The following is an 18,036-nucleotide window of genomic DNA, read 5'->3' as shown; positions in this document are numbered from 1 at the left end:
GTAATGCCCCCGGGCCTTTAAGGTGAAAAGAAATGAAACGAAATATGATCTAGTAGTCTACTGAAGCTCAGTAAATCATTGCTAGTTGGAGCTGAAATGTCTGAAGAAAAGCCAAAGCTGTGCAAACAGTGCATGCACTCTAAACATGATGCACTATGAGAATTCATGACCCAAACGGTAATATCACCAGATATAACAATGTTCTTGTTTTTTCTTATGAAGTTATTAAGAATGTTGCTTAATTGACTGCAATATTCTGGATACTAAGATAAAGGTGAACGATAAATGGAAGCTAAGCTGCTTTTACGACTGTTAATTGGTTTAACACTACGGGTAAATTCAAGACCAACACATCCACAAGGATTAGTTTCAAATCTGGTATCCAGACGACGCGTGTATGCTAAGGACAAGTTTACAAGTACGGTACTGCCATCACCACGATATAATGCACTATTACAATATTCAAAATGATAACCTTGTAATCCATACAAGTTGCCTTCATTGCCAGATAACCATGTTTCAGACAAAGATATGATAGACAATAAATGATAGAGTAAAGAAGAGAACACAACTAGATCGCCATCATGGTGTTTTCTAAACCTGCGGATGTTTAGGTGCGGAAGCGATAATGACAATTCGTGTAATAAATCTGCCGTTTATTGGCACGTGTAGCTAGCCATGATGGTTTAAGGACCGTTTAAACTTAGAAACGACAGCTAATCTACCGGAAGATACCAAGGTCTTCTGCAGATGCAATTCGACACTTGCGGCTGTCATCGGTCATCCGGGCTTTGATAGACTGTGCAGTCATCGGTCCAGAGGTGCTTTCACTGGTGTGCTCTTTTAAACCCAAGTGCCTGTGCAGAAAGACGTTTTCGCTCCGGCGTGAGGTGATCGTTCGCATTCGCAGGTTCGGGGCCTGTGCTCTGGGCAAACGCTATGTCTGCGGTAGAGAGCCGTGCCATTCTTCCTTTTTTAGTGAATTCGGCCTTCTTGTTTCGCAAGCAGAATCGCGCAGTAATGTGCCTTCCATTTCTCGCGGGCATCCGGTGTGGAGTGTCTATATCTGTATTGGCGATTCGGCAACCAATCATCTGACAAATAGTTTGGACCACGGCCAGGCAGTCTTCTACTTTTGACTCGGCGATGCCCTTCAAATCAACATTATTGAGTCGCGAATATTGTTCGAGATCGCACATTTCTTTAATGAGTTTCTTATTTTCGTCTGTGTTTTTTGGTAAGTGCCACATTGTCGCATTTCACACATGCACAGATCCAATCAACCACCACTATGCTAGTTTTCAGTTCAGCAACGTCCTCACGAAGAGCCTGCGATTTCTTTGCTAGTTCAGCACAAATCGGCATGCTCAAGTTTAGCAATGCAAAAACAAAAACTAAATAGAGGCAACAGTGGAAGCGGGCAAAAACGCAATACACAATCGAGTGCACAAAAGGGCACAAAAAAGGAACGAAGCTGAACGGAGCGACACAAGGATCAGCACTTGCACACAGTCGCAACCACTGCTGCCTAAATGTCGAGCAACGGGAAGCGGTGACCTTTTTGTAGAGATTCTTGTCAGGTAGATGGTAGCTGAAGTCCAGTGACGTATTTGGAAGATGTGCATGTGCCATGGATACAGCAACGGCCTAACAGTGCGGCCCAGGGTACCGCGCAGATTAGATTTGCCACCACTTAGTGTAGTGGACGTGCGATGCCACAAACAAGACACCAATACGCAGACACCGCACATCGCTGCAACAAGCGTTTACGTGCCCGGCGTTCTGGACCAACCGGAGTCGGAGGCCTGCAGCTCATTTGCAGCAGACGTGCACAATGGCAGTTACCCAACGTCCCGGCCAGCGTCCTGGCTCCGTTGCCGCTGCCCGGTCAGTGCGCATCAAGCAGGCCTTCGACAGGTTCCAGGTGTCAAAGACAGTGTGGCGTGCGACTACTGCACTGGCACGTTGGAGGCGGTTTCATTACGACTTTAAGCTCGAGGCAAGATATAATTTCCCATTATGAAAAGAAACACCTCAACTTGGCGAACGCACAGGTGTAAGTTATTTATTTTTTGCACCACATTACTTGCTTCGTGCCTGGAGCCAGGTTAGTTCAGAGATGCGGGAAAACCCACCGATGCGAAACCAGTAGATGGCACACGCACAATCTTACTCTACAATGGTGCCTCAGGTGCCTCACACATGAACGCAACCGTTGGCGACCGACTGAACTGTGGGAAGCGGTTCGTTGGAAATCTACCGCTAAATGTGGTCTACCAGCCTGGCGCTAGGCTTATTTTAAATTCAAATTAATTACATTATGGGGGTTTACATGCCAAACCACGATCTGAAGGCTTCTTTTAGTGTGTGTGCCTAGGAAAGGTCTCACAAACCCCGTTACGCCCTCCATAGGGTTTGGTAAACCCTGTGTTTCTAACAGCGTGCAATGGTAGTTCACGGTTTTAGCGCGACAGCGTTAAGTGCGCTATGGCGCAATCCTTGTAACAGAAAATATGACGCCGGATTTTCCGCGACATTCAACACATATTTTCTTCGAGAAGCCCGCGCATACGCGGTACTGAAGTAATTGAACTTCTAAAAGTAGAATGCGTCAGAAAATTCGTAAAATACGGCTTACAAACAACGTACGGACATGATAGCGTCGGACTGTAATTTTATTATAAGAGAAAACATAATTCTGTTTGCGAAAGCTCAAACAAAAATTCCTTTTTCAGCTGCTGTTTGAGGTTTGTAGGAGTGGCGCCGCCCGTTCGCTTCATTGCAACAACATAAAGAAAGAACCAGAAAGCTCGCCTTCAAGCATAGCGGTCGCCGCCAGCGTTTCCAGCAAAAGATTACGATTACATAAGCTGCAGTTGCCGGGTAGCGTGAGAAGTACGCCTGGGACCTTTTAATGCTATCGCAGTCCACTCCTAAAGGCCCCTCACCAGGTCTGGCCATTTTGAGTTGACAAGCACAGCGCATACAGCGCGCTCTAACGATCGAATCTGCTAGATATTACGTCACTGCGCACCACGAAAAGAGTTTAAATTTCAAACCAAACGCCTTTTGGTTGAGAGAACATTATGTTGGCTGTGGCGCTCACCTCCTCAAATCATGCGTTCATGGCACTGAAATATTTATATCTCGGCTATTGAAGACCCGATTTGAAACATGTTTGTGGTAGAAAGCTCCCTAGAGGGCACGTAACAACTAGCAGCGTGTAACCAGATTTTGCTTTGTGATTTCGTGAGGGACCCTTTAACGGGCAAGCTTAAGCGCCTTCCAATTTTTTCACTTGGTACTTCACAGTCACCTTCATCGCCTAAAGCTTAAAAGCGACTGGTGGAAGCGTAAATGATATACTAAGCAACTATAATGCAGCACAGGCAGCAATACTACATCGGTTGATGGACATAGTCATTGCTACCAATGTGATTGACCATGTTGACGCGTGTAATCATCTTTATCGGGCGACCACGTTTGCCCGCCTAACAAATGTTATCGTGCAGCGCAGGACGCGCCTGCATGAAAAGAAGTTTCTGGAATGGTATCGATGGTTCCGTCCACTGTCTTTCACCGCAACTTGTGTAATCTGATTGCATGTATGCGCGACGCGAATAGTGTAGAACATTGTGGAAGACACGTGGGTCCCATCGGTTAATCTGGAACATTCGACGGCTGATCTATAAAAGCCGACGCGCTTCACCCGCTGATCAGATTTTCGACGATCGCCGAGGGTGTTCGCCGCTATCGTTGTGCTATAAGTGTAGCCTGTTTTGTGGGCACAGGTTCGCCCAATAAAAGTTAGTTTTGTCATTCACAGTATTGCTACTGTGTTATTCAACGTCACCACCACGCGACATCTGGTGGAGGTGCTTTTGGTTCATGTACCGGACGTCCCCCTACAAGCCGAGATCCAAGCCCGGAACGCAAAGACAACATCAACGTAGTCCCGGATCATCGAGCAAGCCGCCGTCTTCAACAACTGCCCCCGGAGCACGGACTTTTGCCTGAGACGACCAGGAAGATCACCTCAAAGTCCACCCCAATGGCAGCCCCAGCATCCCCCATCGTGCTGCAGCAGCCCAGGGAGCCTCCGACGTTCCGCGGTTCAACGTTCGAGGACCCGGAAAGCTGGCTTGAGACATACGAGAGGATCGCTGCTTTTAACAACCGGAAGAGTGACGACAAACTGCGACATGTCTTCTTCGCATTGGAAGACGCTGCCAGGACGTGGTTCGAGAACCGAGAAGCCACCTTAATGACCTGGGAGCTGCTTCGAAGCGGCTTCCTGCAGACATTCGCAAGCGTCGTACGCCGAGAACGAGCCCAAGCGCTATTAGAAACCCGGGTGCAACTACCAAATGAGACCACAGTGATTTTTACCGAAGAAATGAGCCGCCTATTCCGCCACGCCGACCCGGAAATGTCCGAGGAGAAGAAAGTGCGCCTACTGATGCGTGGTGTAAAGGAGGAACTTTTCGCCGGAATGGTACGGAACCCACCGCAGACCGTCGAGGAGTTTCTTCGCGAAGCCACCAGCATCGAGAAGGCACTGGAAATGCGGAACAGGCAATTCAACCGCCGCTCTAACTCGACAAACTACGCCGGAGTTCATTCACTGGCGACCGACGACCTGCGCGAGACTATCCGAGTGGTCGTGCGGGAGGAGCTGCAAAAGCTGTTCCCGTCATCACAGCCTCAAGTGGCGTCGATTGCCAATGCCCTACGTGAGGAGGTCCAACAACAACTCGGAGTAGCCCCTGAATTGCCGCAACCTCAGCCGCAAGCGATGACATACGCCGTTGTAGCCCGCCGTCACGTACCCCCTCCGCGTCTACGCCAGAGCCCTGTGACGACACAGTTCCGTCGTCCACCACCGCCCCCGCCGCCAGCACGCCAAGCCGTCCCCTCACGCGGCGTTCCAAGGAAGACTGACGTTTGGCGAGCCCCCGACCACCGTCCGCTTTGCTATCACTGCGGAGAAGCCGGGCACATCTACCGCCGATGCCCATACCGGGATATGGGACTCCGAGAGTTCGCCGTTAATGCGCCGCAACCACAAATTGGCGAACGACCTCACAATATCGCCGACTACCTCGCCGCCACTCAGTGGAACCCTCGACGACCATCCCGTTCGCCGTCACCAGGCCGCTACCTGTCACCGCAGCGCCGACCATACACCGGCCCAGCCCGGGGCCGCTCTGCGAGCCCATATGCGGAAAACTAAAAGCAGCAACCGATGCAGGTGCGGTTGCTGTTCGTCGAACTGACGAAGATCCTCCGCCGCCGACGAAGACTACGAAGAAACCATCTCGACGACATAATAACGACACGCCGCCGTCCCGACGAAGTCAGGAAGCCAAGACTACACCGACGAAAGACGACTTGACGACGCACCGTTCTAGCTTTAGTTCAACACGACGCAGCCGTGATCCGACGCCAAGACGTAACTGCAATCCCAGACAAAGCACCACCGACCTCGACGTGCTTCTCGACGGCCATGCAGTTACCGCCTTAGTGGACACAAGGGCCGATTACTCCGTACTGAGTGGAGGCATCGCCGCCCATTTGAAGAAAGTTAAAACTGCATGGGAAGGCCCTCAAATTCGCACCGCTGGAGGACACCTCATTACGCCGACTGGAGTCTGCACGGCAAGAATTACCGTACATGACCGGACTTACCCTGTCACCTTCGTTATCCTTCAACAGTGTTCACGAGATGTCATTCTCGGCATGGACTTCCTGAACCAACACGGCTCAATCATTGACCTGAAGTCGAAGTCCATAACGCTGTCGGAAGATCAAGCGATGCCACCGGAGAGCCCTCGTAGTCACCACGCCTTGAGGGTGCTCGAAGATCAAGTGAGCATCCCGCCTCACTCCAGCATTGTCATTTCGGTCGGCACCGAAACACCCGCTGACGTAGAAGGCGTTATCGAAGGCGACCAACGTCTACTGCTTGACCGTGAAATTTGCGTCGCAAGAGGGATCGCTCGACTGCACGGAGGAAACACGAATGTGTTGCTGACAAACTTCAGCCAGGAGTTCAAGCACATCAACAAGGGCACGACGATCGCATACATCGAGGAAATTCAGGAAACCAGCGATGCGTTTGTCCTCTCGGATTCTGTCGCATCTACCCCGACGACCGTAGTTCCCGAGCCAGACTTCGACATAAATCCAAGTCTCCCCGTTATTCAGAAGCAACAGCTCAGAAGTCTGCTTCGACGATACAAAGACTGCTTTTCGACGTCATCGAGGATTCGACAAACCCCAGTCGCAAAGCATCGCATAATAACCGAAGAGTGCGCTCGACCAGTCCGCCAGAGCCCTTACCGAGTTTTAAGCGAGAACGCGAAGCTATAAGACACCAAGTCGACGAAATGCTGCGCGACGACATCATGCAGCCGTCGAAAAGCCCGTGGGCCTCTCCAGTAGTTTTAGTTAAGAAAAAGGACGGAACCCTACGTTTCTGCGTCGATTATCGTCGATTGAACAAAATCACGAAGAAAGACGTGTACCCCCTCCCACGGATAGACGACGCATTGGATCGGCTCTGCAATGCTAAATACTTCCCATCGATGGACCTCAAGTCTGGCTACTGGCAAATAGAAGTCGACGAAAGGGATCGCGAAAAGACCGCCTTCATCACATCAGACGGCCTCTACGAGTTCAAGGTTATGCCATTCGGACTGTGCTCGGCGCCTGCAACCTTCCAGTGCGTCATGGACACGGTATTAGCAGGATTGAAGTGGCAGACCTGTCTCGTTTACTTGGATGACGTCGTCGTCTTCGCCGGAAATTTCGACGATCACCTCAAGCGGCTTGCGACACTACTAGAAGCCATCAAGTCGTCAGGGCTTACTCTGAAGCCGGAAAAATGCCGCTTCGCTTACGATGAGCTTCTGTTCCTAGGCCACGTAATCAGCAAATCTGGCGTCCGTCCGGACCCGCAAAAGACAGCTGCAATCGCACAGTTCCCGCAACCCATCGACAAGAAGGCAGTGCGTAGATTCCTTGGCATGTGTGCCTACTACAGGCGCTTTGTCAAGGACTTTTCACGCATCGCCGAGCCGTTGACACGTCTAACTAAATGTGATGTTGAGTTCAAGTGGGAAACGCCGCAGGCCGACGCATTCGAAGAACTCAAACGACGCATGCAGTCGCCGCCGGTACTTGCGAACTTCGACGAGTACTCCGATACAGAAATCCATACTGATGCCAGTAGCCTAGGCCTCGGTGCCGTTCTAGTCCAGAGGAGAAACGGAGTCGAACAGGTGATAGCTTACACTAGCCGGTCGCTGTCAAAAGCAGAAGGCAACTATTCTACGACCGAAAAGGAATGCCTCGCCATCGTTTGGGCTACAGCTAAATTTCGCCCTTATCTTTATGGCAGGCCATTCAAAATCGTCAGTGACCATCACGCGTTGTGTTGGCTAGCGAATATAAAGGATCCTTCAGGACGACTAGCGCGGTGGAGCCTCAGACTTCAAGAATACGACATTACTGTCACCTACAAGTCCGGACGAAAACACTCCGATGCCGATTGCCTATCACGCGCCCCCATTGACCCGCCGCCGCAAGACGACGAGAATGACGACGCTTTCCTTGGAATGATAAGCGCGGAAGACTTCGCTGCACAGCAACGGGCAGACGCGGAGCTAAAAGGCCTCGTCGAATACTTGGAAGGGCACACCGACGTTGTCCCCAGGGCATTTAAGCGCGGATTATCTTCCTTCACGCTTCAAAACAATCTACTCGTGAAGAAGAACTTTTCACCGGTCCGCGCCAACTTCCTTCTTGTTGTCCCCTCAGGACTTCGTCCAGAAGTATTGCACGCCCTACATGACGATCCGACCGCTGGACACCTAGGATTTTCCCGGACACTATCGAGGATACAAGAAAAGTACTATTGGCCGCACCTGACCGCCGACGTCGCCCGTTATGTCAGAACATGCCGAGACTGTCACCGACGCAAGACACCGCCGACACGGCCAGCCGGATTACTACAGCCAATCGAGCCTCCTTGCCAACCATTCCAGCAGATCGGGATGGACTTGCTGGGACCCTTTCCGACGTCAACAACCGGAAATAAGTGGATCGTCGTGGCGACGGACTACCTCACCCGCTTCGCTGAAACTAAAGCACTGCCGAAAGGTAGCGCAGCCGAAGTGGCGAAATTCTTTGTCGAAAACATCCTGCTGCGACATGGCGCCCCAGAAGTCCTCATCACAGACAGAGGAACGGCCTTTACAGCGGAGCTCACTCAAGCCATTCTGAACTACAGTCAGACAAGGCACAGGAGGACAACGGCCTACCACCCGCAGACGAATGGTCTTACGGAGCGGCTGAATAAGACCCTCGCCGACATGCTAGCGATGTACGTCGACGTCGAACACAAGACGTGGGATGCCGTCCTGCCGAACGCAACATTCGCTTACAACACGGCGGTGCAAGAAACTACACAGGTCACGCCGTTTAAGCTGGTTTACGGCAGAAACCCGACGACGACGCTGGACGCCATGTTGCCGCACGTCAGTGACGAAGAGAATCTTGACGTCGCTACTTATCTCCAGCGCGCCGAAGAAGCCCGACAACTCGCCCGCCTACGGATCAAAAACCAGCAGCGTACCGACAGCCGACACTACAACCTCCGACGACGCTTCGTCGAGTACAGGCCCGGCGACCGTGTTTGGGTATGGACCCCGATACGCCGACGAGGACTGAGTGAGAAACTACTGCGACGCTATTTTGGACCCTACAAGGTCATCCGACGTATTGGCGCACTGGACTATGAGGTCGTGCCAGATGGCATTTCACATTCACAGCGGCGCCGCGCACGACCTGAAGTGGTCCACGTGGTGCGTCTTAAACCATTTTACGGACTGTTACGAACTTTGCACCGCTGCACCACTATTACGACTTTGTGGTCCCGTAGCGCTCGTCACCCGTTTCGTGACAGAGCGTTGGTAGCGAAGACTCCGAGCCAGGCGTCGATGAGAATAACGAAAGGGATTTTATACATTATATACAGGTCATTGTACAGGACAAGATCGGATCGGCACTGGGGCCGAGAGCTCACACAAACGCGACTGTTCCCGCACGACGGCGTCCGGCGAAAACGCGTGACACATCTCACCCCAGTCGGGAGCGACACTGACTCCCGGTGGGTCGGCGGATCCTGTTTTCGAGGTGGCGCGTCGCTTCTTTTATAATCCCCGAGGAACCATTGTCACGCAAACGGCCCAATACAAAGTCAGCACACGACGGTCGTCCGAGGAGTCCAACCAGCGACCGCGCTGGCCACCCGTTTCAAAGTTCGCGCGCGCGGTGACCTCCAGGCAAAGGGAGGTGCGGCGCCGGGCTGTCTGGCACACGCTGACACGTCCAAACATGCGGCTCGTCGAAGCTTCTCCCGCAGGACCCCGCTGCCTGACGGCTCAGCATCTTAACTTGTGAAGGGAGAATTAGGGCGCTCGCAGGATAGATTCTGCATCTTGCAGATTTGGAATCCGGACTTGTGGTAATGGCACAACAGCATCCCCGCCCTCAGATAAGGCGCCGGGAAGACGAGCTGCCTCCACGTGGCTCGGATGCCAGGCGCGCACGTTCGTCAGGCTCGTCCAAGTTCACGTCCAGTGTCGGGACGCCAGGTAACTTCACGTGCCCAGGTCCGACTCGCCAGGACAGGAGCTCTGCTCACCGCGTTGTCGCCAAGGCACCTCGACCAGCTCCGCTCGGGTCGTTCCTAAGACCTTGCTTCTCGCCACTGGTCCCGCTTGGTCGTTCTGCAGCTTGCAAAATCGACCGGCAAAAGGCAACACCCAACACGAACAAGTGCCCTCTGTCTCCCGTCAAACACCAGACAAGGCCATAATCCAAATCAACCTAACTAAATCGCTACCCCCTTTGGTCCCGCTGCAACAAGAGGCAGGTGTACGATCTAGCACACAAGGCTCAAACAATCAGTTTTCAAATTAACAACACAACAAAATAGAAACAATTATTAATCAGCAATAATAATTACAAATGGAATGGTCCCCTTGAAATCACTTGGACCGAAAACATTACTGAGGAAGCAAGTGAGGTCATTCATTTTTCCCGGCGATATTTTCGCGGAATCCGAAGCTGCTTATATTTGCGGCCCTGCTTTCCGTGTAGCGGCGGTACAATAAGCCAGATTCCTTGCCAAATGAAACCCCCTTTTTTTTCACTCCCCGTTTGACGCTCTTCCTCAGATCGGCTAGTGAACAATCTTCCTGTCGCTCGCGAATCCGAGTTTCCCTTTCAACTGCAGCCTGCTCCTGCCAGCTGGCGGAAACCGGAGCGAGTGTGGAGCCCGCGTCGCCTAATTGCGGCGTCGCGTCTATATCGCGGCTAGCACTGCACGCGTCACTCCCACTCACCTCCAGGACCCGCTCGCCTAGGCCAGCCTCCGAGCTCTGCCTCTCCCGTGACTGCTCGCCACTCAAGTTACCCTGATCGGTCCCTGTACCGCACCGCTGTTCGCTCACCGACGCTAAGTCAAGTTCCCTCGACAGCGGGCGCGCTTTGGATCGCGTGGGGGCCATGTACGCCACGTCGGCAAAGAATGATTTGCCGTGATCCCTCAGCAGCTGCTCCGAGCTATTTGAGAAGAGGTAGGAAAATTGCTCCGGGAGGGCGGCTGACACCGCGGCTTCGGTGTTAAGTTTCCCAAACTCTCCTTCAATGATAACCGTTGCGATCGGTAAACAGACACTCTCCTTCTCGGCCACTTGCCGTATCCTAACGCACTCTCCCGTAAAATCACTCGAGGAGACGAAAGACGGGTGAACAACGTCCATAGTTGCTGCAGAGTCCCGCAGTGCTCGGCACTTCTTGCCAGTTACCTTAATTTCCTGCACATAGGGCTCCAATAGACGTATGTTCTTGTGAGTTTCCTGTATCGTTGCAAAAGCAATTCTCTCTGGGCAGCTTGCAGCGATGTGCCCTTGCTTTTTGCAATTGTAGCAGGTTAACGGTTTCCGTTTTTCAACAAAACGCGTCATTTCGTTTCGCTGTTTCGGACCATCGTCATCATTCTGAGATGCATTCTGTCCTTCCCTTACAGTTTCTTTGGGAAGGGACTCGTCTTCCCGAAACTCGCGACGCGTGATTTCCTTCCGTTCGTCGGGCTTCCCGTAAAACCCATCTCTTCTATCTGCTTTTTCTATGCGCACTGCCTTGCTATGCAAGCTGCGGCGGGTGTAATACTCTTCCGCTAACTCTGCTGCCTTGTTTAGCTTAACCTCCTTTAGCCTATCTTGCAGCCAGAGCCGGACATCCTCATCAATGCAACGGTAGAACTGCTCCAACGCGATGCATTCGACAATTTTGTCGCGGTCGTCGTAAACCTCTTCGCCCTTCAGCCATTCCACCAGGTCGGCTTTTAGACGAAACGCGAAGTCAACATTCGGCTCCTTGCCCTTTTTTGCATACCGGAACCTCTGCCGGAAAGCTTCGGGCGACAATTTGTACTTCCGCAGTAGCGCTTCCTTCACATCACTGTAGCTCTCAAACGCCTCTTTCGATAAGCAAGTTATTACGTCTGATGCCTCCCCAGGAAGCAACGCTAACAGATTCTGTGCCCAAAGGGATCGCTGAATGCTATTCCGTTCGCACACGTGCTCAAATTTCACGAGGTATTTGGCCATATCCTCTCCGACGACAAACGGTGGAAGTTGATCGCGTATTCTTGGAACATTAGAAGTGAGACTAGGCGCTGGCGAGCTATTTCGGTTCTCCAACTCTTTCATTTTAAGCTCGTGCTCACGAATCTCTCTCCTTTCCTCCTTTTCCTCTTCGCGACGTTCCTGTTCTCTCCTTTCCTGCTCGCAACGTTCCTTCTCCCTTTCCTCCCTTTCCCGACGTTCATTGATACCCGCCAAGGCCTCTGCGGCTTCCTCAGCCGTTACGTCCCCAGTCCTCATGACCTCAAGGATCGCATTCTTTCTTTTGGTTGAGCCCAACTCAATGCCCAACTCCTCACAAATTTCGAGAAGTTCCTTCACCTTGTACTTCTCCATCGTTCACACTGTCCTCCTGCTGTTTACCCTTTTTGAATATACCTGCCGTACGCTACTATAATGCTACTAGTAAGACATATGCAAGTATTTCACACACTGCCCTGTCTACCCCCTCAGCATCCCCTGGTTTTCAAAACACTCTTACTAGGCTTGAAACACACAAGGTTATCACAATGCAACACCAAATCCTTCCCTAAGCTACTATAACCTGTGTCAGAGAAAGTCTGGTGTTTGAGGTAAACTTCAGACACTCACCGCGCCGAGGTAGCTGATGCCGGTCAATCCCGTAGCTGCCATCCAGTGTTACGACATCCCACCGCTGCCACCAGTGTTACGAACTTTGCACCGCTGCACCACTATTACGACTTTGTGGTCCCGTAGCGCTCGTCACCCGTTTCGTGACAGAGCGTTGGTAGCGAAGACTCCGAGCCAGGCGTCGATGAGAATAACGAAAGGGATTTTATACATTATATACAGGTCATTCTACAGGACAAGATCGGATCGGCACTGGGGCCGAGAGCTCACACAAACGCGACTGTTCCCGCACGACGGCGTCCGGCGAAAACGCGTGACACATCTCACCCCAGTCGGGAGCGACACTGTCTCCCGGTGGGTCGGCGGATCCTGTTTTCGAGGTGGCGCGTCGCTTCTTTTATAATCCCCGAGGAACCATTGTCACGCAAACGGCCCAATACAAAGTCAGCACACGACGGTCGTCCGAGGAGTCCAACCAGCGACCGCGCTGGCCACCCGTTTCAAAGTTCGCGCGCGCGGTGACCTCCAGGCAAAGGGAGGTGCAGCGCCGGGCTGTCTGGCACACGCTGACACGTCCAAACATGCGGCTCGTCGAAGCTTCTCCCGCAGGAACCCGCTGCCTGACGGCTCAGCATCTTAACTTGTGAAGGGAGAATTAGGGCGCTCGCAGGATAGATTCTGCATCTTGCAGATTCGGAATCCGGGCTTGTGGTAATGGCACAACAGGACGCTAACGAACTTCCCTTATTTTGTTGTTTTCTTTGCTACGAGGGCTTATTTATTACTTTCGTTTGTTTGCAGCATCGTTTCGATGCTTTTTAAGAGGGGGTGATGACGCGTGTACTTATCTTTATCGGGCGACCACGTTTGGCCGCCTAACAAATGTTATCGTGCAGCGCAGGACGCGCCTGCATGTAAAAGAAGTTTCTGGAACGTTATCGACGGTTCCGTCCACTGTCTTTCACCGCAACTTGTGTAATCTGATTGCATGTATGCGCGACGCGAATAGTGTAGAACATTATGGAAGACACGTGGGTCCCATCGGTTCATCTGGAACATTCGACGGCTGATCTATAAAAGCCGACGCGCTTCACCCGCTGATCATATTTTCGACGATCGCCGCGCGTGTTCGCCGCTATCGTTGTGCTATAAGTGTAGCCTGTTTTGTGGGCACAGGTTCGTCCAATAAAAGCTAGTTTTGTCATTCACAGTATTGCTACTGTGTTTTGACGTCACGACCACGTGACAATATATACCTTGAATGAATGTATGTTTCAACATAAGCATCTGAACGCGCATCTTTAAGATATACATCGGACATTATCCCCGCAAGGCTGCCATTTCAGTGAACACTACGAGGAGCAAACGGGTCGAAGTCTGAAGGAACGACTTGATGAGCACTAAAATAACGCTAATAAAGGATGAGATGGCCGGTTAGCAACCTGCTACAGCATGTGGTTTCTCCTCTGGGATTCATGATTGCTGTGTTGTGCACTGACATAAAAACAAAATGAACAGAGTAATAAATGAATGCGTGATTGAGCATGGTCAATGGTACGGTAAGCACTCCTTCGCTATTCTTTCGAAAAAGGAGCTGTTATTTCAAAGTGGCTCTTAATTAGGGCATGATTTCTGTTTGTATCAGGTATATAAAGGCGTGGTCCAGCTTTTTATAAACCACTGCTAAAAGTAACACTTGTGCGTGTCGCCGTTATTGCTCGTTTTGTCCCATGTTTCTGCGCCGAACACTAGACAAGATCCCTTGCGCTGCCACCTAGAATGCCGGCTTCAGGAGATATAACACATGACGCAGCCATTAGTCAGCACTGTATATTTTACCAGCTCTACTAACATCACTAAGCCCAATAATATCTCTAGGAATGCCTGATAGTTCCTGAAAGAGAAATTAATAAACTACCTTCGCACGAGAGGATTCATGTGTTGAATGTTATCATGTTCAGTTTCTAGCACCGGCTTTTCCGGATCCATAGACTTTTAGCACTTTATGCGGAGTCGCATGTCTTCCTACGCTTTTCTGAGGTGCTCCCCAGCCGCTAGAGAATGAGAGCCCAAGGCGATTTCAAGATTCATGCAAAAGGCAGCAACCGAATTCTGCATCATGCAGGCCAATTTTTGTTACGGTGAGATAGTGTGTTTGAATGCCAGTGGGCCTTCCGAAATTTGTTGCACATTGACTAATATAAGCCCATTGGCTCTTGATGATTTTCTTGCCGGGTTCAAGCGTCACTTCCGGCCTGAAAATATAGTGGCCGTGACAAGGATTTGATCTTGAGACAATAAATATATGAACACAACGCTTGACCTCTACTTCATCGTTGTTAAAACCTAAGAAGAATAAATAAATGGTTGTATACACATGCAGCGAAGGACAGATGCGTTAGTTTGGGTTTGTTTTGCACATAGCAGTGCCTAACCATTTAGCTCTACAGCAGGGCATAGGAAACCCTTTGTCTCGCCAAGGACGAGATGAAGGCGATGATGGTCTTCTCAAAGCAAGCAATGTCACGCGTATGGAAGCAATATTCAATATGAACCCATGCAAACTTACTCAGCTATTGGTTTTATAGGAAGCGGCTATTTTTAGAGTCAGCAGTACCTCTTTCAGGACAAGGATGTGGTTCGCAGACTTCAAAAACTGCAGCTGATGAGTGCAGAGTATGACGATCTTGTTCTTCAGGTATCCCCGGATGCAGCTGCAATAAATTGAACAATCCAAGTCACGTATTTTACATGTGTGCTTGAAACGTACAAACGAGTTCCTCTAATTACCCTTAGTGTTGCTGGGAATAGGAGTCATGAGCTAACACTGGCGAATGATGTTGACTCGCTTATAGACTATAAATCTTCACTACGGCATACACGATACAAAATAGAACATTTGCAAAATTGACTAGATCCTTAGCCGAAGCCAATGGGGGAGTTCAATGTTATATTCCACAAAAACGGGTAATATGCACAAAGACAGAAGCATTTCATTGGTAGATGGTATAGCTATATTAAAAGGCATTGAGGCCCTTCACGCTTAATAAGGCATTTCGCAGATGTTGCCAAAACCGCGGAACGACTGACGCTTCTCAGGAAAGCCGACGCAGGCTTCACCTGGCGAAGATAGCTGGAACAGTCCTGTAGAGAGAGCTTGAGCGGTGTGCCTACAGTCACCGCCCATCGTGGAGCACTTGGGTGACGATGAAGAAACCACACAGGGGCAAGCAGCGCGAGGCCTATAGCAGTGATAGCGCAGAAGGCTCTGAAACGTAAGCGCGTACGCAGCCCGCTCGTTATCCAAAACGAATATATATTACTGAGCCAGGGAAAAACAGTTTCTTGAAAACAACTGGCTTTAAGATGAAGTTTGCCCGTTCTTCTCTTCCTGCCGTATCGCATATGGTCCCACGCAATATGGTGGATGCCAACCTTAGGCACTTTTGTTTTCGCTATAACCCCAACAATAGTTCATTTGTAGTGGAGAAGTGAGTGAGTGCTGATGGTTCCAACTGGATGGCATGAGGTGCAGCGCCTGGCCTGAAGGGCAAACAAAGGTATGTCCAACGGCCTGTCCGAAAGTGGAGTTGGTGCATGTTGAACCAATGTGGCTTAAAGAATTCCTCTTAGCGTGGAGGACGTAGTGGAGACAGCGTTTCTTCTGAACTTAAGACGTTAAGTGGTAAGCGCCTCGCCTCCGCCACGGTTCTGAGGCGTGGCTACCCTTTCGAAAGACCAGGCCATAGCTTCAGAAAGGTATCGCGTGCTGCTTTAAGCTTTCTGTTATTGTGATGGAGATTCAGTGAAGAATGGGCATATAGTAGCGCAACATACCATCTACGTAATGTTTATGGAGAAGCACCCTTCACTGACAAATATTGCCCCATTGCGATCCAGTGATGTACCTGAATATTTGCATGTCACAATCTTCTTGCATAACTTTACCTGGGGCGAGAACTACACCCAGATACATTTGAGGTCTTGCATATGCATCTGTGCGCCCACCGACTACCACTGGGTATTGGTCTGTGAGCCGACGTGTAAAGGTCATTGCAACACTTTTCTCTGCTGCGAGGTAAAGGCATCTGTATCTCAAACAAGCCAATATGTTAGCGAATACTTTCTTGAGTCACTGCTGGGTGGTATCGTGCGAACACGACGTTCTACACATGGAGATGTCCGCATAGAATGTCGTACAGACACCAAATGGCAGAACTCTCTTCGTAGGCATAAAAATGATGATAGGCAACAGGGACTCAATACAGCCATCCTGTGGCACACATTTCTCAACAGCGCAATATATAGCTAAGCCTATTGGTGTGCGCCTTTAGGTAAATAGGTGTCGTCCTTATAAATAATTTGCCATACATGTGCCTAGAGTACTAGAGTTCCCACACCTTCGGGAACTGCGCTGCAGAGGACCGACTTCAATGCGGCCTTCAAACTAAAAAGTCGCAATTGGCGTGTGTCCAAGTTGAATTTTTCGTCGATTCTCCGAACGGGACTAGGGAAGACAACTGGCGACCCTCGACCAGGCCTGGCGAGCCACAATATTCAGTGTCGCCCGCAAAGAGAGGCTCCACTCGCAGTAACCAAGCACAACCATAATTACAATAAAGGTTTTTCTCTCCCTCTTGTCGACAGATGATACATAATCAATGGCATTGTCAGTGCGAACCTGCATGTTCAGATGATAGGAATAAATTTCACCAGTTTCCAATGTGCACGAAGCTCAGCGCTCATCCATGGGGAGTTGTACAACTCAATGAGACGGAGCCGATAATTACGTGAAACTTGAGTAAAAGCCTCGTAGCTGCATGTCGTCATAATCTGCTGATGAGCGTTTGTTTATGTCACCAAGAGTTGCTGCCAGGTCATCTACGGAGAAAGGCAGATCCAGAGGAGGAGCAGTTTATTCCCGTGTACAGAAAAGTTTAGTAGTGTTTCGTAGTCAGGGTTCAGTACATTTATTGTAAAGTTGATAATATTTTTTGGCAACTTCATGCAGTGACGCAGGTTCATGCAACAAAGAGGTAGTAAACGGGTAGAGCTGGTGAGTGTGGGGTCTCTAATGTTGTGGATGTTGGTCTACCGACATCGAATGTTGCAAGCAAGCCTCTCCAGCGTTGTTTGGTTAGTTCCGACAGGTAGCGAAGGCTATGCCTCTGAGTCCGGTTGACAAGCTCGAATGTCTTCTGCGGTCTTAAAGGCAAGCTGAAAGGTTTTCCAGAAAAAATGAGTGAACATCTGTACATAATGGTTTTCAACCCTCCGAATTCGAATATCGTATCGAAATTAAGCGAAAGAAAGCGCAAATATATTTTATTTCGACGAGAAGTGCAGCAGCGGGCACGCCCAGCTCGCACGTCTTGTTTCCACCTGTGATTTGTCGGGCGCCTCGTGACGTCAACTCTAGTAACCGACCGCTGCCGCTACACATGAAGCGCGGTGCCAGGTAGTTTGGTGCTGTTTTTCTGAGATGGTAATGGAAAATTTAGAGAGACTGCGTTTTTCTGAGGAGGTCGGCGTTACTCCCTACATGTACGAGCCGATTGCGAAGAGCCGGCCTCTCGAAGAAGCAAACGATGGTGGTGCGAGCAGTGCTTTCGAGGTGAACGAAAGCAAAGTCTTGGGATCTCCTCGTGTCGGAAATGCTCTTTGGTGAGTATGTTTTTTGCAAAGCGATCAAGTGATCTCGCCGATCTTTCGCCGATCTAGTGAGCTC

General features: G+C 50.4%; 1 protein-coding gene and 1 long non-coding RNA gene across 3 annotated transcripts in view; one reads left to right on the top strand and one right to left on the bottom strand.

Annotated features, from left to right (window-relative positions):
* LOC135905985 (ATP-binding cassette sub-family C member 4-like) overlaps window positions 1-18,036 on the bottom strand; it is a 547,697-nt gene that overhangs the window by 231,784 nt on the left and 297,877 nt on the right. For both annotated transcript variants that reach the window (XM_065437136.2, XM_065437137.2), the window contains one exon: window positions 14,926-15,022. In XM_065437136.2, the coding sequence (XP_065293208.1) occupies window positions 14,926-15,022 (97 nt within the window). The remainder of the gene's footprint in view (window positions 1-14,925; window positions 15,023-18,036) is intronic.
* LOC135905986 (uncharacterized) overlaps window positions 1-18,036 on the top strand; it is a 157,783-nt gene that overhangs the window by 96,134 nt on the left and 43,613 nt on the right. The gene's annotated exons all lie outside the window — the stretch shown is intronic.

Source organism: Dermacentor albipictus, chromosome 1 (assembly GCF_038994185.2).
Source record: "Dermacentor albipictus isolate Rhodes 1998 colony chromosome 1, USDA_Dalb.pri_finalv2, whole genome shotgun sequence".
In the NCBI taxonomy this organism is placed as follows: Eukaryota; Metazoa; Arthropoda; class Arachnida; order Ixodida; family Ixodidae; genus Dermacentor; species Dermacentor albipictus.
Note: the sequence above shows the minus strand (reverse complement) of the source record. Positions and strands in the feature narration are given on the sequence as shown.